The sequence below is a fragment of the Eptesicus fuscus genome, chromosome 14 (genome assembly GCF_027574615.1).
Source record: "Eptesicus fuscus isolate TK198812 chromosome 14, DD_ASM_mEF_20220401, whole genome shotgun sequence".
Taxonomy (NCBI): Eukaryota; Metazoa; Chordata; class Mammalia; order Chiroptera; family Vespertilionidae; genus Eptesicus; species Eptesicus fuscus.
Window position 1 is genome coordinate 340477 of NC_072486.1, and position 20752 is coordinate 361228.

The 20752-nt window shown below is 61.6% G+C and overlaps 1 protein-coding gene across 4 annotated transcripts in view; it reads left to right on the plus strand.

The window, feature by feature from the left end:
- Positions 1-20752, plus strand: part of OGDH (oxoglutarate dehydrogenase) — a 41205-nt gene that overhangs the window by 18044 nt on the left and 2409 nt on the right. For 2 of the 4 annotated variants that reach the window (XM_008160594.3, XM_054726513.1), the window contains exons 4-21: positions 374-464; positions 5204-5248; positions 9793-9908; positions 10783-10937; positions 11032-11178; positions 11794-11884; positions 12039-12218; positions 13354-13482; positions 13619-13798; positions 13987-14139; positions 14643-14745; positions 14876-15004; positions 15277-15427; positions 16031-16158; positions 16402-16580; positions 16704-16775; positions 17055-17183; positions 17612-17684. In XM_008160594.3, the coding sequence (XP_008158816.1) occupies positions 374-464; positions 5204-5248; positions 9793-9908; positions 10783-10937; positions 11032-11178; positions 11794-11884; positions 12039-12218; positions 13354-13482; positions 13619-13798; positions 13987-14139; positions 14643-14745; positions 14876-15004; positions 15277-15427; positions 16031-16158; positions 16402-16580; positions 16704-16775; positions 17055-17183; positions 17612-17684 (2251 nt within the window). Of the gene's footprint in view, positions 1-373; positions 465-586; positions 690-5203; positions 5249-9792; positions 9909-10782; positions 10938-11031; positions 11179-11793; positions 11885-12038; positions 12219-13353; positions 13483-13618; positions 13799-13986; positions 14140-14642; positions 14746-14875; positions 15005-15276; positions 15428-16030; positions 16159-16401; positions 16581-16703; positions 16776-17054; positions 17184-17611; positions 17685-20752 lie in introns of all 4 variants that reach the window. The other 2 variants (XM_008160595.3, XM_028137755.2) reach the window with 2 other exon arrangements.

Here is a 20752-nt window from a genome sequence, read left to right on the forward strand (position 1 = left end):
CTCCAGCAGGCACGGACGGGCCTGGGCCCAGCTCGCACTGCCTGCCCAGCGCTGCATCCCTGCTTCCTCTGAGGCCTTTTTCTGGTCAGAGCTGAGGTGGAGTCACATCGGGGTGATGTCCCCAGAGCCCATCTCCATTTGTCCAGGGAAGCAGGGCCCCAGGAAGCAGGGCCTTTACGACTCCCACATTTCTCCTAGCCCAAGAGTTTACCCTTTATAGATGCGCCTCGGTACACAGCCGTGTGGGGACAGCCCGCTGTTCCGAGGCCGTTAGAACTAGTCGGGTTCATAGCTCTTGGGAGGTTTGACCACGTGTGACTTTTACCCCACAGCCCGGGACCTGTTTAACCACTGCTTGTGTTATTACTTCCAGGTCAGGGGTCACCACATTGCAAAACTTGATCCTCTCGGAATTAGTTGTGTAAATTTTGATGATGCTCCAGTAACTGTTTCTTCAAACGTGGGTGAGGATTGATCTGTAAATGCTAATTTTAATGTAATTTTACTTTTTTTTACCCCTTCCCTCTTTTTTTTCTCCTGTCCTTTTGTGTGTGTCCCTCCCTCCCCATCACTGGCCCTTTCATAGATACGAGGGCACCATGTAGCACAGCTGGACCCCCTGGGAATTTTGGATGCCGATCTGGACTCCTCCGTGCCCGCTGACATTATCTCATCCACAGACAAACTTGGTGAGGGTCTGAGAGCGGCCGGCGCTGCTGCTTAGCTCCCGGGTGCTGGCCCGGGAGGCCAGACGCCCAGACGGGAGGGAAGACTCTAAAGTTTCCTTCGTTCTGATCACTTGACATTACAGTCATGCAGCCTTAGTGCTGGGCAAGTTGTGTTCACCCCAGCTTCTCAGACAGATGGTATGAGCTCCATTGTCTGAGTCTCGAGTTAGAAAGGAAAATTTGGGGCAGAAAAGGTTTGAGATGCAGGGGAAAGGGTGGCCCTCCTGTGCAGGCCCATCAGGAGATGCTCAGACGCTCTCCTGGCGCCTGGCAGACCCGGTGCAGGGCCGCCGTGCGGGACAAGGCCTGCGCAGCCTCCCGTCGCCTCACGCTGTCCCTGAGCACGCGGGGCCTGCCTCTGCCGGGCGAGTCTCAAAACAGGCTATGCCACTGGGGTCTCGATTCTTTAACGGCCAGTGATCACACTGAGGAAACTTCGGAAGGCGCCCGGTGCGCAGGGAGGCGCGGGGCGCATGGCCATCGTCACGCGCGTCCCGGGTGCCGCGCAGGGCGTGGCTGGCCTCCCACCTGCAGTTGCTTCCTCGAGTTAATCTGCTCTCCGGCTCCGTGCTGCTAACCCGCTGCAGAAATTATGGTGTGACTAATTCTGAGATGGGCGGTGTCACGGAAACACTGTGCATGCTAATGAGACTGACAATTACACCTGCCTGCTGCTCCCGCTAGGGGACCCAACGCTCCTGAGGAGGGGTGGCCAGTGTTGCCGGGGGTCAGGCAGCAGCCAGGTAAGGCAGATGCAGACTGCAGGGCTCAGTGGCGGCTCACACAGGCCCTCCTGCTCTGGCCTGGCTCTGGGGGAGGGAAACCGTCCTGAGCGTGCGACAGGAGGGCAGGTAGGCGGCCCTCCTGTGGAGTCCTGTTACTTTTTTGGTGGTGACAACTTTGTGCTCCCAGAAGTGGCCTTCTCTGTGTGGCCGCAGGACAGGAAGCCCCTCTCCTCCCCTCAGCACGTAGCCCTGCAGCTCCCAGGCCTGACGCCTCCATGGTGAGCTCTCCCAAGAGAGGGCCCACGTGTCCCGGGCAGAGCCTTCAGGCAGAGCAGGGCATCGCTAGGTGCCCATTTCTTGTCATCAAAACACCTCCTCAATGGTTCTCAGCTCCTCAGAGCTGCCTGGGCCTGGAGCGCTCCTCTGTCCCTCTGGACACTGGGCAGGTGGGAGGGAGCCACAGCCGCCAGGCACTGGAGGAGCCTGGGACGGAGAGGCCGGGCCTGGGACCTGCGGCTCCTGGCACAGCAGCGTCGGCACAGGCGGCCGGCTCTTCCAGGCCGTAGGCCTTGCTTTCCGTCCGCTCGGGAGCAGGGTCCCTGGCGGCATCTCACACTGAGGGTGACTGGAAACCAGGGGGCACGGGCCGCACAGCGTCTGAGCTATTGGAGGAGAGACGCTGCCTCTGCTGGCCAGGCGCCCTCAGGACCACCCAGTCGGGGAGCCCGCCCCCCGCTTAATGAGAGGAATTTGATAAGTGTTTTCTTTAGCTACAAAAATAGGAAGTAGCGTAAACCCAGTACATAAACGTGAGCCTGGGGGAAAGTTAGTCTCGAGTTGGCACGCTTGGTGCATGCAGGTCAGGAACACCGTGGGACAGCCCCGCGGCGCTTTCGCCGTGTCGCCCGACCTCAGGCCTGGCTGCTGGGTGCCTGTCCCCTCCGTCAGTTTGTTTCAGGATTAGCTGAGCTCAGACTCCCGAGGCCGTGAGCCGGTGTGGTCGGCACAGTCTGGGTAGGAGCTGCCGGCATCCGGTGGAGGCAGGTTCAGAAGCTGAGTGATGGAGCCCAGGTCCCTCGGGGCTGGGGCCAGGCCTGGCTCCCAGGTGACGGGACGCAGTGTCACTGCAGGAGGTGGGTCTGGGGGGGCAGCGGCTGCGGGTCCTCGGTCGCTGCCACGCCTCGCGGGGCTCCTCGTCCTCTGGAAACCGAGGCTCAGGCACCACGCAGCCCACGTTGCAGAGCGCAGTCCGCTGGAGAAGCACGTGGTGGGTGAAGGCAGCGAGCAGGGCACTGTCCGCGCAGAATTTCTTAAGGTGGATCGTGACTCCGCCTGGTTCTTGACCTTTCCTGACCAGCGTGGAGAAGGCTGGGAAATGCTGGCCCAGGAGTTCTCTGGCCCTGAGGTCAGGTGGAGAGGTGGCTGGTTGGCCGTGTCTCCTGGGGCTCCCAGGGGGACATCAGGACTCGGCTGGCAGCACTTATGTGGACACTTATGTGGACGCAGCACGTGTCGTGGAGGTGGGGGCCGGCGTCATTCTCATGCCGATGTGATGAGGGTTAGACCTTTCTCCGTGAGGCAGGGCCAGGTTCTGTCGTTGAGCAGACGGTCGCTAGGCACGGGGCCTTCTCTCGGGTGTGTGTTTGGAGCAGGTTCTAGGTGCAGGCCGTTCCGTCCACCCCCTCCCGAGGTGGGCCCTGGGTCCTCACACAAAGCAGAACTGGAAGCAGTTCTCTCTGCGAGAAGAGGGACGCACCAGTCTCTGCACAGGGTTGGCCTTGGGAAGTGAACTTGAGTTAAACAGTTAAGAACGCAGTTTAAATAAAAATCCAAAATTATGACATCTTAGCTGCTTAACCGAGTTACCCCACCCCCAAGACCTCCCCTTGCAGGCTGGGAGAAGGGGCTTAAAAACAGCTGATTTCTCACCCTAGCTGGTGTGGCTCAGTGGATAGAGCATCGGTCTGTGGACCAAAGGGTCCCGGGTTCAATTTCCGTCAAGGGCACGTGCCTAGGTTGCAGGCTCCTCCCCAGCCCAGGCCCTAGTCGGGGCACAGGCAGGAGGCAACCAATTGATGTGTTTCTCTCATAACGATATTTCTCTGTCTTTCCCTCTCTCTTCCACACTCTCTAAAAATCAATGGAAAGGATCCTCGGGTGAGGATTTTTAAACAGTTGACTTTTCATCAGCTTTCACAATCTGAGAGCAGTAGATAGCAGTTCCTCACACCTACTGGCTGCCGTGAGTGAGCAGGCGGGCGGCTGAGCACGTCCCCACAGGCTGTCCTCCCTCCTGGACGCCCTCGCCTGCCCGCCGGCCTCAGCCCCAGCCCTCGTCCCAGCAGGGCCTTCCGCCCTCGGCGAGAAGTCGTTCTCCCGGGTGTGCAGGTGCCGGTGCCGGGACCCTGTGTCCTCGTACGTGACAGCCAGAGCTTCTCCTCTCTCTGGTTCGTATTGTTGTTGGCGTTTATTTGTAAAAGCTAAGAAGGGCAGAAGTCCCCTCTCATTTGCAGGCTGCATGCTAAGCCCCCAGTGGTGAGCCCTGTGTATCCTGGTTTCTCCTGCACACACGCCTGTGACAAGTATGATTTGTGAACTGGGCACGGTGAGAGAGGAGCACGGTGCCTAGCTGAGCGATGTGACCGCGTGCTGGCATAGAGTCGGGAGGATGGCCTCTCGGTGACCGCGTAGGCTGCTGAGTGACGGGCGGGCGTGCACTGCTGGACAGAGGAGGGGTTCCCGTCCCAGGCAGGACAGAGCAGGGCGGCTTGAGATGCTATCATGCTACTGAGAACAGCGTGCAATTACAAACATGAATTGTTTCTGGAATTTTCCATTTAATATTTTTGGGGGCGGTTGACCGCAGATGGCTAACCCACAGGGGGGGGGGCTCCTGCACAAGTGAAAATAGAAGCACCCCCTGCCCCAGCGTGAGAAGATGGGAGCACTTACCTCGGACGGAGCGTGTGCAGGTGGCCGTGGCAGGTCCTGTGTCCTGAGGACGGAGGGAGAGAAACGGGCCTCATTCTCGCCTCCGGCGGAGCGCCTGCCTCTGCAGGACCCTGTGTTCGCTCAGCCGCTGGCTCCGAGCTCTTTGGTGGGTGCTGTGGTCCCGCCCAGAGCGGAGGCTCCGCATCCCCTCAGAGTTCTTGCCGTCAGCTCCGAGAGTGTCTGGCTTTCCCAGGGCAGGGAGTGGCCAAGGGGGGTGGCCACACTCTGACCACTGAGCCGCCAGCCTGTGAATCCTGTTACCCGGCCTCCTGACCCGCCCCAGGCCCACGCATCCAGGTGCTCGGTGATGTTCACGAGACCGGAGAGCTGCCCCAGGTGGACGGGCGCCGCCGAGCACGTGGCTGATTGCCGTGGGGATGGGGTGACGCCTTCCACTCTGGAAGCTGCCGGAATCTTGAGGGCTCAGGTCTCGTCTCCCGCCTGAAGCCCCAGGTCTAAGGAGTGAGAATCTCATCGTTCCCTTCACTTCTCCCCAAGTGTCCAGATCGGGTGATTCCTTCCCGGAGCCACGCGGTGGCCACCGCGGTGGGAGGGGGACGGGGTCTCAGACTCCGCCCAGTGGCCTTCCCCTCAGCTCAGGCCAGCTGCTGACCACAGTAGCCCCACCCTTTTCCCACCCTGTCCTCCTCTGTCTGTGTCTGTGCCCTGTCTGTGCTTCCCGTGCTGCCTGCTTGGGGGGGCCTTCTGACTAACTCTCACCTGTCTTTTTCCTCCGCGCTCCCCACGCCCCTGCCTCAGGCCTTGCCGGTTTCCAGGAGCGACTGCGAGTGCTCACAGTGGGAGGTATGGAAACACGCCTTCTTCCTGGAGCTGGGCGCCTGGGCAGGACGGCTTCTCCCAGCATGCCCTTGGGGAAGCCCACACTGTCCTGTTCAGAAGGTGGCCACTGGTTTGGAAATGTTTTCCCGTTGCTCAGTTGTGACCCAGCAGGCAGAGCTGCTGTCCGTCATTCCCGTCCTGTCATCATGTCCTGGGACATCCCCTCCCGTCCGTCACCCCTCTGCGCTGCGCCCTCAGGCTCAGGGCTCGCTGGCCTCTGGGCCCAGGCCACACTGCCTTCTGCATGTGCAACCCTCCCTCTTCGCGCCAGGCCTTGGCTGGGCTCGGCAGTCTCTCAGACTCTGCCTCCTGGCCCCTGTGGCAAGATGTCCCGTGGGATGCAATGACACGCGGGGTTGGGGGGGAGCCCTGACGACCCTGGGCTCTGCGAAGACCACCCGCGAGGACCCCAGAGAGGTGATAGGGCTCCCCTCCTGTGGCCACTCCCCGTGGCCAGTCTTCCTTCGTACCAGGTGTCTCTCAGTTCTTTTCCTCCGTTTGCTCCTTGTATCTGTAAGACTAGTTGGGGTTAAAGGCACTGTTTAGAGATTCCTAGGCAATTGTTAGAAATAACATGTGCCTCCCAGCCTGCTCCCTGTGGTCACCCCTGACGGCCACAGGACGTCCCAGCCGTGCTGCCACTGCGTCTGCCCCACAGGGTCCTTGTGCTGCCCACCCCTGTGTGTAACCCTGGCAACTGCTGTCTGTTCTGTTTCTGTAACTTTGTCATTTCCAGAGGTTCTGCTAATGGAATCGCCATCTGTGACATTTGGGATTGGCCTCCTTCGGTCGGCCTGATTGAGTGTCACCCGGGCTATTCTCTGACCCCCGATCCCTCTGATGGTCTGTCCTCTGGGCTGTCCTCTGACCCCCGATCCCTCTGATAGTCCGACTGTCACCTGGGCTGTCCTCTGACCCCCGATTCCTCTGATGGTCCGACTGTCACCTGGGCTGTCCTCTGACCCCCGATCCCTCTGATGGTCCGACTGTCACCTGGGCTGTCCTCTGACCCCCGATCCCTCTGATGGTCCGACTGTCACCTGGGCTGTCCTCTGACCCCCGATCCCTCTGATGGTCCGACTGTCACCTGGGCTGTCCTCTGACCCCCGATCCCTCTGATGGTCCGACTGTCACCTGGGCTGTCCTCTGACCCCCGATCCCTCTGATGGTCTGACTGTCACCTGGGCTGTCCTCTGACCCCCGATCCCTCTGATGGTCTGACTGTCACCTGGGCTGTCCTCTGACCCCCGATCCCTCTGATGGTCTGACTGTCACCTGGGCTGTCCTCTGACCCCTGATCCCTCTGATGGTCTGTCACCTGGGCTGTCCTCGGACCCCTGATCCCTCTGATGGTCTGTCACCTGGGCTGTCCTCTGACCCCCGATCCCTCTGATGGTCTGACTGTCACCTGGGCTGTCCTCTGACCCTCGGCTCCTCTGATTGCGGGGAGCCTTCCTGGCCATGAGGGCCACAGTGCTTTCAGCCACTCACTGTTGACAGGCCTTGGGCTGTTCTCTGACTCTGGGTCGTTGCAGAGCAGAAGGTTCGCGTTCTGAAGAGCCCAGGGTACCAGGTTCCCCTTTGCTGGTCACACCCTTGTCCTGTCTGAGCACGCCTTCCTTGGGGCTCGATCCCAAAGGTGTGCTCTGTGTTTGTCCAAAGGTTTGATAGTTTTGCATTTTACATGTAAACCCATGGTCCGTGTTGTTGATCTCTGCAGAAGACGTGAAGTTGGGGAAGGGTTTGGTTTGTTTACTGGGGGCGGGGCGGTTTGCCTGTGGATGTCTGAAGGCTCCAGCACCACTAACGGGAAAACCTTCCCTTCATGCAGCTGCTGCTGCACTTTCTCAAACCTCAGTGGGGCGGGGAGGGGCGCTGCTCTGTTCTCTAGCCTGTGCCCCCTGCCCCCGCCCCCGTGAGGATTGTGAGACTTTCTAGGGCCTTCGTCTTCCCAGATGACTTTAGAGCCCGCTTGCTTTTGTTCTCAGAAAACCTGCTGACAGCTCGGTCAGCAGCGGGTTCAGCCCATGGGTCGGTTTAGGAAGAACGGACTCCTCACCGTGTTGATGGTGAGGTGTTTGCCGTGGGTTTCTTTGGGTTTATCCTGTGAGTTCACTCGGCGTCTTGAACCTGCGGGGTTAAGTCTTGGGCCGTATTTGGGAAATTCCCAGCCGTGTTTGCCAAGCCGCCCTCTTGCCCTCACTCTGGGAATCGCCAGTCGTGGGAGCTTCCGTGGCGTGTCACATGTCCCCGGTTTCTCCATGCCCTTCCGTCAGTCTCTCTCCTCTGTCTTCACGTCCCTGATCCTGTCCCTGGTTCTGCCTGAGCCCACCCTCTGAGGGCTTTCTGTGTGTTGTTTTAACCCTCACCTGAGGATATGTTTTGCTTTTTATTGCTTTTCTAGAGAGAGAGGGAAGGAGAGGGAGAGAGGAACATCGATCAGTTGCTTCCCGCATGCGCCCTGACCTGGGAAGAACTTGCAGCCTTGGTGTGTGTCCTGACTGGAATTGAACCCGAAACCTTTTGGTGACTGGATGACGCTCCAACCAACTGGGCCACCCGGCCAGGGCCCATCCTCTTGAGTTTTAATTTGAGTTACTGTATTTCCTCATCTCGACATTCCCCATGGGGTCCTTCTTTGCACCTTCCATTTTTAGACTTCCTGGTTTTTTGCCGAATCCCGATCTCTTCCCGGTGCCTTGGTCATGTTCTGGTGGCTGCGAAAGCCCTGTGGGGGGCTCCTTGCGAGTCCAGTAGGTAAGCCCACGTCTGTGTCCCTGTGGCCTCTGTGGATGACCTTGTTCAGCCTGAGATGTTCCTGTTCTCATTGGAGAGACTTGTTACAACCAGAACCTTAGGGGTCAGGAGACGGGACTCGTCCTTGATCTCTGTGGCCGCCGTCTCCCGGCACCACATGGGGGCGTCCGCACCTCCCAGAGGGGTGAGGACAGCTCTTCTCTGATACCTTGGACGTGCAGGTCGGAGGCGTAGCACAAGGCCAGGGAGGGAGGGCGGCAGGCTGTCTCGTGTCGGTGGCGAGGCTGCCTTCCTGTCCCGCCTGCGCAGCTTCTGGGGGGCTGGTTTGCTGCACCTGAGGGAGCTCCGGGCTGCAGGCTCTTGGCTCCAGGTCGACAGGAGCCCAGGAGGAAGCCAGGACCCCGGCTGGTCAGCCATCTTCCCCCTTTCAGAGCCGCTGATGCCTGGGGTTTTGGTTGCATCAGGGGCAGGAGGGAGGAGGGAGGAATCTCCACCTTCCCACAAGCAGACCCAGAAAGGCAGGAGCGGGGCCAGTGGTTTTGAGGTTCAGAGAACGACCAGTTCAGGGGGTGGACATGCAGAGCCGCAGACACGGCGAGCTGGGCTCGTGCTGAGAGGCGTGAGCCAGCGCCCACGGCGTGCACAGGGCGCGGAGGACGGGCCGGTCTTCCTGCCAGCACCACAAGCTGGGCTCTGCGGGTCACAGGCCTGTGGTTGCTGCCTCATCCCTGACAGCAGCGGCGGGGAGCGGCCCGAGCTTCCCCAGCCGCCTCCCCACACCCTGCAGGAAGGACCAACAGTCGGGTTTGAGAGACGTAGGCCTTGCGTTTAAGCATTAGGTCCACAGGCTGCAGCTTGAGGGACACGGGAGAGTCCCAGCCACCGCGACCGGGAGCCATGCTGGGGCCGGAGCTGGAAATGCATGTTTCCACCTGGGGTCCAGATCCCGCCGCAGGGACGCGTGACCTCTGCCAGGGGGTGGGAGCCCTCTGCAGGGTCCCCAGGCAGTTCTCCAAGTCCCTGCCCCTGGGAGACCCGCACAACGGTGCCCGGGAAAGAGCCCTTCCCTGGGTCCCTTCAGCCTGAGGGGCGCCGGCACGGAGCTGGGCTCGGGCAGTGCAGTGCTGGTCAGGGAGCAAGCCGGTCAGACAGTGTCGCTAGTGAGCCAGCGTAGGCTGCTGAAGGTCAGTGCTGGCAGGAGCGGGTCCAGAGCGTGCAGGCTGGGCCTCCAGGAGCAGGGACGACTGTGAGGCCCTCGCTGTGCTGCCCGCTGCTCTCCACAGACCCCTGCTTCTCGGTGACTGCCCCTCTCTCCCCGTCTCCAGCTTCCTGTCACCTCCGCACACGAGTGTCCCCCTGTGCACACGTGGCCTCTTCTGTACCAGTTCCTGTCCCACTCCACGTCCCTCTTCAGCTCTCTTCATTTGCTCTCTCGTAGACTCGCCCAGTGCCTTTTCAAACCAAAATTGTTGGTGTCTTTGGGACCTTGAAATACATTTTTCTCTAAATTACGAATAATTGGTGCACCTGACTAATATGCATATATTAATTTCATTCTCATTTGCCTGTGACACCCAGTAATATTCTCAGCTTCTGTTTATTGCTAAATTTGTGTTTCGAGCTATAAAAGTTACTTATTTTCTACGTGTCAGAGGTTTTCATGGTTTTTCTCTTCTCTTTTCTCCCCCTGGGGCCTCCCTTCCCCTTTCCACGAACCGCCCCGTGGGCCGTGCATCTCTCCTCGCCCGCAGGGTTCTATGGCCTGGACGAGTCTGACCTGGACAAGGTCTTCCACCTGCCGACCACCACCTTCATCGGGGGGCAGGAGTCGGCGCTGCCGCTGCGGGAGATCATCCGACGGCTGGAGGTGAGGCCTGCTTTCCCCAAAGCCCAGGCTGGCAGGAGGCCTCCCCACCAGTTGGGGTTTTCTTAGTCGTTATTTATTTATTTATTCATTTATTTATTATATTTTATTGATTTTTTACAGAGAGGAAGGGAGAGAGATAGAGAGGTAGAAACATCGATCAGCTGCCTCTTACACACCTCCTACTGGGGATGTGCCTGCAACCAAGGTACATGCCCTTGACCGGAATTGAACCTGGGACCCTTCAGTCCACAGGCCGACGCTCTGTCCACTGAGCCAAACCGGTTAGGGCAGTCTTGTTTTTTTAAAACATATTTTTTATTGATTTTAGAGGAAGGGGGAGAGAGAGAGAAACGACAATGATGAGAGAGAGCCATTGACTGGCTGTCTCCTGCACACCCCACACTGGGGATCAAGCCCACAACCTGGGCATGTGCCCTGAACAGGAATTGAACCCTGACCTCCTGATTCATGGGCGGATGCTCAACCACTGAGCCATACCTGCTGGGGGCATGTATTGCTTTAAATGTAAAGGAAAGGAAATTCCTTTTGCTGTTTTGTAGATAAAAATCTACGGTTTTTTAATTTTATAATCAACCTAAGAAAGGAGGAAGTTCTGTGGGTTCCAATCCAGTGGGAGATTATTTCAGATGTGAGAGGTCGCAGGCTGCCCAGCGGTGCCCTGTCGTCAGAGCCGTCTGCTCGCTTGTCCTCCCAGTTTCTTTTCTCCCTCCTCTGTGGAGCTGGTGGGCACCTTCTGTGCGCGCACGCACAGACACGCACGCACAGACACGCACGCACACAGCTGGGTGCGTCGGGGAGGGAGGCGTGTGGCTACGCGGTGTTGACCCACTGTGCGCCTGGCTGTGTGGAACAGAACGCCTACTGCCAGCACATCGGGGTGGAGTTCATGTTCATCAACGACCTGGAGCAGTGCCAGTGGATCCGGAGGAAGTTCGAGACGCCGGGGGTCATGCAGTTCACCAACGAAGAGAAGCGCACTTTGCTGGCCAGGCTCGTGCGGTCCACGAGGTGGGGAGGTGCTTGGGCGGGGCTGAGCCGGGTGGGATGCCAGCCCTGGGGAGCCGTCAGCCCTGGACTGCTCTCAGGCCGTGGCTCCGTCCAGGTTCGAGGAGTTCCTGCAGCGGAAGTGGTCGTCCGAGAAGCGCTTCGGCCTGGAAGGCTGCGAGGTGCTGATCCCGGCCCTCAAGACCATCATCGACAAGTCCAGTGAGAACGGCGTGGACCAAGTGATCATGGGGATGCCGCACAGGTACCGATGCCGCAGGGGCGCCCCACCCACCCGGCGCCCCGCCCATCCAGCACCCCCTCGCCCACCTCAGCACCCCCCGCCCACCTCAGCACCCCCTCGCCCACCTCAGCACCCCCTCGCCCACCTCAGCACCCCCCGCCCACCTCAGCACCCCCTCGCCCACCCGGCACCCCTCGCCCACCTCAGCACCCCCTCGCCCACCCGGCACCCCTCGCCCACCTCAGCACCCCCTCGCCCACCCGGCACCCCTCGCCCACCTCAGCACCCCCTCGCCCACCCGGCACCCCTCGCCCACCCAGCACCCCTCGCCCTGCAGTTACCATCACGCCTGAGGCCGCAGGTGGCTCAGGCAGGTGTGTTGGCCTGGTGCTGCGTCTTGTAAAAGTTAAAGCCAGAGCCCTTGGGGGTCACCGCAGAGGCCGCTGACCTGGGAACGGGCTGCGGTGCCAGTAGCCACAACGGCCCCTTCCTCCCCTCGTCCTGGCCTCAGGCGGGTGAATGGAGGCTGGCCTCCCCACCAGCTCTGGCCTCAGCACCTCTGGGGCAGCAAACCTAGGTGCTGCCTGTCCCTCAGCGGAGGAAGGGGCCTGCTGACCCCTGACCCCGTGTGTCCAGGGGGCGGCTGAACGTGCTGGCGAACGTCATCAGGAAGGAGCTGGAGCAGATTTTCTGTCAGTTCGACTCGAAGCTGGAGGCCGCCGACGAGGTGAGGCGCTGCCTCGGGGGACTTGCCGGGCCAGCTTCCGGGGTTAGAGGGTGGCCACCTGGGCCCACACGTGCGCCGTCCTGGGCAGAGGCGGTCTGGGGTGGGTGAACGCAGGCTCCGTGTGCTGCCCGACCCAGCCTCCCTTTGTCCTCAGGGCTCTGGGGACGTGAAGTACCACCTGGGCATGTACCACCGGCGGATCAACCGTGTGACCGACAGGAACATCACCCTGTCGCTGGTGGCGAACCCTTCCCACCTCGAGGCCGCCGACCCCGTGGTGATGGGCAAGACCAAAGCCGAGCAGTTTTACTGTGGGGACACCGAGGGCAAGAAGGTCGGCCGCAGGGCTGGGCGGGTCCCCGAAGGCCTGGGGGGCTGGGGCGGGGCAGTGACGTCACGCCGGCGGGCTGGTCTGCCCTCGCGGCGCCGCGTCTGGGCCGGAGCCCGTCCTGCAAGTGTCCTGAGGAAGCACTGCTCTCACAGAGCGGGCGGGGAGTCTTTCCAGGTGCGAGTGGCCTGAGGGAGGATCGTGAACGGACAGGTGGGCGCCGTGGGAAGACGGGGGTCCCAGGCGTGTACACAGCCCCTCCTGGATGGTGGCGGCTGCGTGTGTCACAGGTCACAACCTGGAAGCCACCAGGCAGGAATGCCGTGTCTGTTGGCATCGGCGTGCATTCCAGGGGTGCAAAGTCGGCAGCACCCCCCTGCGTCCCCAGAAAGAAGGTCATGGGGCGGAAGGAGGCCAGGAGCGCCCGAGGGGGGGCGCTGGTGCGGAGCCCAGCAGGGCGGGCAAGCTGTGTGCGGGCAGAAGTGGAGTGAGAGGCAGGCGCCCTGTCCACTGAGCAGGAGTCCTTACGTCTGCAGAACAGCAGGCGCTGGGCAGGTGGGCGGAGGGAGGTCTGTGCAGGTGGAAGGTGGGCAAGGATGGAGGGTCAGACCTGGAGGTGGGACCAGGTCAGTGCGCAGGGCTGTGCCTCGCAGACGGTGTCTGTGCGTCCTGTGCCTGGGCATCAGGAGAGAAACTCCTGACGGGCAACAGGATCGGTTCCTGCTCTGATGGACACCTGCCACAGACGAAGGCAGGCCCGCGGGGAGGATGTCACTCAAGTGGGCAGCTGCCTCCCATGCAGCCTGGGAGGGGCTGAGGAACAAGATACAGGCTCCCCCACGGCTCTGCCACTGTTCCTACCAAGGGCGTTGGCGATCAAAGCTAACCACAGGCGTGGGGCGGCCGGCGCAGGCGTGTCCTGGTGTGGAGTGCGCCGTTGCTGAGTCTAGTCAGGAGGGACCCTCAGGACCCAGGACCCATGCAGGATGTGGGGCGGGCGAGACGTTGGAGGGCGGCCCTGACCCAGCCCCCGCACTTGCCTTCTCACCTTGGAGGGGTCTCAGAAAATCTTGTGTGAAAAGCTGCTTGTGGCTTGACCTCCAGTGTGCCACACTGGCTCTGTGGTCTTGTGGGTCTGCAGGTCATGGCCATCCTGCTGCACGGGGATGCCGCGTTCGCTGGCCAGGGCATCGTGTACGAGACCTTCCACCTGAGTGACCTGCCGTCCTACACCACCCACGGCACTGTGCACGTGGTGGTCAACAACCAGGTAACCGGGAGAGGGCAGCCAAGGCCTCCGGTTTCTAGCAGTGTGGCCTCCGTCCCTGTCCTTGGCCCCGCCCCCTTGGTCCCGCCCCCTTGGTCCCGCCATCCCACACCAGCCCAGCAGCCTGTGTCCCTTGCAGATTGGCTTCACCACGGACCCCCGCATGGCCCGCTCCTCGCCCTATCCCACCGACGTGGCCCGGGTCGTGAATGCCCCCATTTTCCACGTGAACTCTGACGACCCCGAGGCCGTCATGTACGTGTGCAAGGTGGCTGCCGAGTGGAGGAACACCTTCCACAAGGACGTGGTGGTGGACCTGGTGAGTGGGTCACCCGCAGGGCCCGGCTCCGGCTGTGGGTCCCCCGCTGCTCTCTGAGCACCTCCGAGTGTCCCGCCCGCAGGCCTCAGTCGTGGCAGGGACTCGGGGTCCTGTGCCAGGAAGCCGGGCAGGACCCTCGCGGATCCTGCCCTCCGCGGCCCCTGACGCTGGCGCCCGGCTGTCCCCAGGTGTGTTACCGGCGCAACGGCCACAACGAGATGGACGAGCCCATGTTCACGCAGCCGCTCATGTACAAGCAGATCCGCAAGCAGAAGCCGGTGCTGCAGAAGTACGCGGAGCTGCTGGTGTCGCAGGGCGTGGTCAACCAGCCCGAGTACGAGGTGCGGTGCCTGCCGGCCGGCGCGCCACAGGCGTCTCACTGCGGATCTGCGGGCAGGGGGCAGGGGGCAGGGCGGCCCGCCTGAGGGCTCCGTGTGGGTGGGCGGTCCACGTAGACCATGGCCCCGCCTGCTTTCTAACTGGCAAGTTCATGGCAGGGTGAGAGGCGGGTGCAGGTCCAGGTGGGGGTGGGGAGGGGCTGTGTGCCTGGTGGGTCCCGGGTGCTCAGAAGGAGGCTAGGAGGCTGGCCCAGAGTAGATTGTGGCAGATGTGAGGGTGGGGCTGCGGGGAGGGCGCCGTGGGCTCCGTCCTGGCGGGGAGGGGGGACCTGCGTCAGCATGAGAGCCGGACCTTAGAGCAGGCGGGGAGAGTGGCAGGATCTGCCCACATGTGGAGAAGTGACCGCAGGCAGCATGAACCTGAGAGGTTGTGCGCGTGGGGACCGCCAAGGCCGGGCTCTGCCTGCCGCCCGCTGCCCCCGACACAGCGCCCGCCCACCCTCCAGGAGGAGATCTCCAAGTACGACAAGATCTGCGAGGAGGCCTTCGCCCGCTCCAAGGACGAGAAGATCCTGCACATCAAGCACTGGCTGGACTCCCCCTGGCCTGGTGAGTGAGGCGGCCCACGGACCCAGCACCTCTGAGTCACCCCACGTCCCTCTCACGGGAGCTGCCCAGGCCTCTCCGGAGCCTCTCAGGGGCCCCCGTGCGGGCGGCGTCAGCGGTGCCTCTGTCCTAGGCTTCTTCACGCTGGACGGGCAGCCCAGGAGCATGACCTGCCCCTCCACGGGGCTGGAGGAGGACATCCTGACGCACATCGGGAGCGTGGCCAGCTCCGTGCCGGTGGAGAACTTCACCATCCACGGAGGTGAGGGCTGCATGGCCTCCGGAGCCGTGGGCCCGGCCCAGGGACCAGCGCCCACTGCGTGGCTCCCGGCCTGGCCCAGCAGTGGGTGGTCACAGGCAGGAAGCCCTTTGCTCCCCTCGCCCCTGCCAGTGTGGTCCTCGCTGGAGCCGGGGAGGAAGGAGGGGCCGTGATGGCCTCTCCCGGGCCTGGTCTCCACACGCCCCTTCCCCCCCGCCCGGCAAGGCTGCTCGTGTCGTGGGAGGCCGGGCGGGTGGTGAGCACCGTGTCTGCAGGGCTGAGCCGGATCCTGAAGACGCGTGGGGAGCTGGTGAAGAACAGGACTGTGGACTGGGCCCTGGCGGAGTACATGGCGTTCGGCTCCCTGCTGAAGGAGGGCATCCACATCCGGCTGAGCGGCCAGGACGTGGAGCGGGGTACCTTCAGGTGAGCTCCAGCCCTCGCATTGGGGCGGTGGTCACTGCTGCTCTTCCAGGAAAACCTGGCACGGCCCAGCGCACGCTCCCCCCGCCTGTGCTGCCCTCCCGCCTCGTCCCCTAGCTCACCCCCCCCCGCCTGTGCTGCCCTCCCCTCCCCCCTCGTCCCCTGCCTCACCCGCCCCCCCCCCCCCCGCCTGTGCTGCCCTCCCCTCCCACCTCGTCCCCTAGCTCACCACCCCCCGCCTGTGCTGCCCTCCCCTCCCCCCTCGTCCCCTGCCTCACCCCCCCCCCGCCTGTGCTGCCCTCCCCTCCCGCCTCGTCCCCTGCCTCACCCCCCCCCCGCCTGTGCTGCCCTCCCGCCTCGTCCCCTAGCTCACCACCCCCAGTCTGTGCTGCCCTCCCCTCCCGCCTCGTCCCCAGCCACACCCCCCCCCCCCCCCCGCCTGTGCTGCCCTCCCCTCCCGCCTCGTCCCCTGCCTCACCCGCCCCCCCCCCCCCCCCTGCCTGTGCTGCCCTCCCCTCCCGTGCGGCCCTCCTGTTAGGACGGGGCGTGGAGTCTGCTGTTGAGCAGAGGCCTCGGCCCTGCCTGCTCACCTGTGCTGTCTGACAGCCACCGCCACCACGTGCTGCACGACCAGAACGTGGACAAGAAGACCTGCATCCCCATGAACCACCTGTGGCCCAACCAGGCCCCCTACACCGTGTGCAACAGCTCGCTGTCCGAGTACGGGGTCCTGGGTGAGCAAGGCCCCCTGCCCCCCTCCTCCCCGCTGCCCCCCTCCTCCCCGCTGCCCCCCTTCCTCCCCGCTGCCCCCCTTCCTCCCCGCTGCCCCCCTCCTCCCCGCTGCCCCCCTCCTCCCCGCTGGCCCCCTCCTCCCCGCTGCCCCCCTTCCTCCCCGCTGCCCCCCTCCTCCCCGCTGCCCTCCTTCCTCCCCGCTGCCCCACCCGCCCCTTCCCTCCTGATGCCCTTCCTGTCTGCAGGCTTCGAGCTGGGCTTTGCCATGGCCAGCCCCAACGCCCTGGTGCTCTGGGAGGCCCAGTTTGGCGACTTCCACAACACGGCCCAGTGCATCATCGACCAGTTCATCTGCCCCGGGCAGGCCAAGTGGGTGCGGCAGAACGGCATCGTGCTCCTGCTGCCGCACGGCATGGAGGGCATGGTGAGCCCCGCCCCGCCCTGTGCCGTGGGAGAGGTTGGGGTGGCGGGGGTTGGGGGTTGCCAGCAGGAGGGAGCCCCGGGGGGTGTGGAGACGGAAATGGGGCTGAACCGCACCTGCTTCCAGGGCCCAGAGCACTCCTCCGCCAGGCCCGAGCGTTTCCTGCAGATGTGCAATGACGACCCCGACGTCCTGCCGGTGAGGGGGCCGTCCCCAGGGGCGGGCGCAGGGGCCCCAATGCGGGTCTCCCCGTGAGGCTTCCCGAGGGCACGGAGCAAGTGTGGCCGTGGGAGCGGCTCTGTGCCGATGCAGGCAGTGCCCTGCTCGGACTTGAATGACCCGGAGGCAGTCTTGTCGGGTGGAGGGTGGGTGGAGGTGGGGCCTGGCCTCCTGGCCAGGCAGCCTTGTCAGCAGCCGGAGGCGGCGTGGGGACGGGGCAGGAGCTCCCTGCGTCCCTGAGCTCCTGTCCTCCCGCAGAACCTCCAGGAGGCCAACTTCGACATAACTCAGCTCTACGACTGCAACTGGGTGGTGGTCAACTGCTCCTCGCCCGGCAACTTCTTCCACGTGCTGCGCCGCCAGATCCTCCTGCCCTTCCGGAAGCCGGTCAGTGGGCTCCTCGCTCAGAGAGGCTTGTCAGGGGGAGACGGACGTGGGAATGGGTGTTGGTGGGTGGTGCACGGAGCTTGGAAGACGGGGGAACCCGAGGGAGGAGAGCACCTCTACTGCTACAGGTTGCATGAAAGGCCGCGCGGCCCACAGCACGGACGCCGGCCACAGGCAGCGCGCCAGGCGGGAGGGCTTTTTCCTGGGAGAGGGTGGGGGTGACGGACTCGGGCAGATGCCTGGCTCAGCAGGGCCCAGCCCCTCAGCCGAGGAGAGGTGGGCAAGGGAACCGCCGCATGCATTCCCTTTCTTCGCGCTCCTGACCCGTGGCTGGTCCTGACCACAGAGCTGGGAGGGCAGCCCCTCTTGTCGACCCTCCTGGGACCTGCGGCCCTGGTCCATCCTGAGCTTGTGGTCCTGTGTTTCAGTTGATCGTCTTCACCCCCAAGTCCCTGCTGCGGCACCCCGAGGCCAGGACCAGCTTCGACGAGATGCTCCCAGGTGGGTGCAGGCGGGCAGGGGGTCCTGTCTGTGGTCTGGGGCTGGGGCTCACGCTGCCTCCACTGTGGCCCGTGCCACTTCGGGGTCGTTGGGTAAAGACCCCAAACAGGACAGCCCCGACCTCTGAGCTTGCGTGCAAACGGGTCCAGGATGTGCCGCACGTCTGCCCAGGTCTGCGCCGTGGCCTGGACCCTCCAGGGCCCTTAGAGGCAGGGAAATGAGGCTGAGCTCAGAGCTCACCCCACCCTGGGTGCTGCTCCTGAGGCTGCACGTGTCACCCCCAGGGGGGCGGACCTGCCACTCCCTGGGACGGGGTGAGGCCCCACCCCTGCTCTTTAGGCTCCAGTCGAGGTAAACCTCGTGTTTGTTTCCGTACTTTACCACGGTGAAATGTACACAATGTTCACTTACCACCTTACCCCACGTTAAGTGTGCAGTCACCACCGTCATCTCCACAGCTCTCCATCTTCTAAACTGACACTCTGTCCCCTCAGACACTGACCCCCTCCCTGCCCAGCCCTGCACCCCAGCTCCTGTCTCTCAGTCTGGCTCTGGGGACCTCCCATGAGGAGTCTTGAAGTATCTGGCTTATTCCGTCAGCATCGTGTCCTCGAGGTCCAGCCGCTTATCCCGATTTCCTTCCTTTTTAAGGCTGGCTGAGCGGTAGTCCACATGTGGGCGGATACACTTGGTTTATCCTTTATTCTTTTTTTTTTTTCCTGTTCAGATTTGTTTTATTTCTTTTTTTATTATTTCTTTATTGATTAAGGTGTCACATATTTGTCCTCATCCCCCCATTCCCATCCCACACCCCTCCCCACGGATGCCCCCACCCCCCTGTTGTCCTTAACCACTGGATAGGCTCATATGCATGCACACAAGTCCTTTGGTTGATCTCTCCCCACTACGCCCACCCTCCCCTGCCCTCCCTCTGAGGCCTGACAGTCTGATCCATGCCTCCTTGTTTCTGGGTCTGTTCTTGTTCATCAATCTATGTTGTTCATTATTTCCCCTAGATGAGTGAGATCATGTGCTATTAGAAATACACTTATAAGAACCGAAAATGAGAAAAGCAATAATGGTTATGCTGAAAGGCAAATGAATCGGTCTGTAGTGAGTTTCTTTCTGGGCCAAGAGTTCTTTTGAGACCCAATTTCAATGTCAAACAGTTCCTTATGTGTACATGTCAGCAATGACATTTCAGTTCTGGATGGTGGACAGATGGTGGTAATGTAGGTCCGACTCTCTCTGGTTTGGTCCTGGGCAATCTGCAGTGACGCACAGCTGCTACCTGCTAGTATGGCAAGGCGACGTCGGCGTCTTCCATCTCTGGACTGCTGCTCTTCTGTCCTTTATTCTTTTTTTAATGAAGAAAAGTAAGTCAGTTGCTAGCAGAGTTGTTCATTGCTCAGTCTCATTCGGTGCTTGTTAAGCAGCGCTCACCCTGGTCCTCGAAGGGCTCAGCCATCTCCTCGGCTGCTGGGGCGGTGCTGCCAGAGCCTGGGGCCCAGGTGCTTCGAGCCCCTGCTCAGTTCTTTGGCTAAGTGCCCAGCAGGGGGCTGCCGGGTGGCAGGTAGTTGTGGTGTTAATTTCCGGAGGCACGCCATGCTGTTGCAGGCAGTGGCGCACCATTTCACGTGCACAGTTCCCGTCCTCCGCATCCGGCCAGCGCGCGTGGTTTTGGTTTTTGTGTCAGCATCTGGTGGCCTGAGGTGCCTCTCACGGTGGTTTGGATCTGCATTTCCCTAGTGATAAGGATGTGGAGCATCTTCTGCTTATTGGCTGTTTGCATACCTTCTTCGGAGAAGTGTCTGTTCAAGTCCTTCGCCCGTTTTTTTACAATACACTTTTATTGATTTCAGAGAGGAAGGAAGAGGGAGAAAGAGAGAGAGAAAAACATCAGTGATGGAAGAGAATCCTTGATCAGCTGGGGATCAGTCAGCAGCCTGGGCATGTGCCCTGACCAGAACTGAACCCAGAACCCTCAGTTCGCAGGGTGACACTATCCACTGAGCCACACCAGCTGGGGCTTCACCCACTTCTTCCTTGTGTGCGGATTGTTGCTACTTCAGTTCTGTGTGCTGGATAGTGATGCGCTGTCCGATGCAGGACTGCGACTGTCCCTCCCGTCTGCGCATTGTCTTTGGTGCCTGAACGGTTTATTCTCACGAAGTTGAAAGGGCCCGTTTGGTTGCTTGTACCTGTGCCCTCGCTGTCACGTCCGGGAACTCCCCACCAGCGCCAGCCCCGTGGAGCTTCCCGTGTTTCTGCTGCGAGCTGTGATTCGGCTCCGTCAGGTCTGTGACCATGTGCGCTGTCGGGGCGTGTGGTGTAAGGGCCCAGCTCCGGGTGCCTGTGGATGTGCCGTTTTCCCAGCACTTTGGTTGAAGAGACTGGCCTTCCCCGGAGGGTCCGGGCACCTTGTCAGAAGCCATTTGACCAGAGAGGTGAGGACTTCGTCTGTCCTGTCCCAGGGTCTGCAGGTCTGTCTCCGTTCCGGGTCCACACTGCAGTGTTGTGCGTGCTTGTTTTGGATACAGAACATTTCCTTGTTACAACATCATGTAAACAGAAGCTGGGTGCCCTGGCCAGGAGTCCAGCCGCAGCCTTTCAGTGCCCGGGACAAAGCCCAGCCAACCGGCAGGACCCCCTGCCAGGCAGGGCCACGCTGTGCTTTATGTTCTGACATCAGGAATGTGGATCCTTCCTTCTCTCTCAAGATAATCTAGGCCCGTGGTCAGCAAACTGCGGCTCGCGAGCCACATGTGGCTCTTTGGCCCCTTGAGTGTGGCTCTTCCACAAAATACCACGGCCTGGGCAAGTCTGTTTTGAAGAAGTGGCGTTAGAAGTTTAAAAAATTTGGCTCTCAAAAGAAATTGCAATCGTTGTCCTGTGGGTATTTGGCTCTGTGGACTGATGAGTTTGCCGACCACTGGCCTAGGCTATTTGGGATCCTCTGAGAGTCCATGGACATGAGGATGGCCTGACGTTTTCCGAGTTCTGGGATCACCCACTGGAAGTGGGCCCCTAGGAGATGGAGTTTTCTCTTTCTGCAAGAAAAAAAGGGG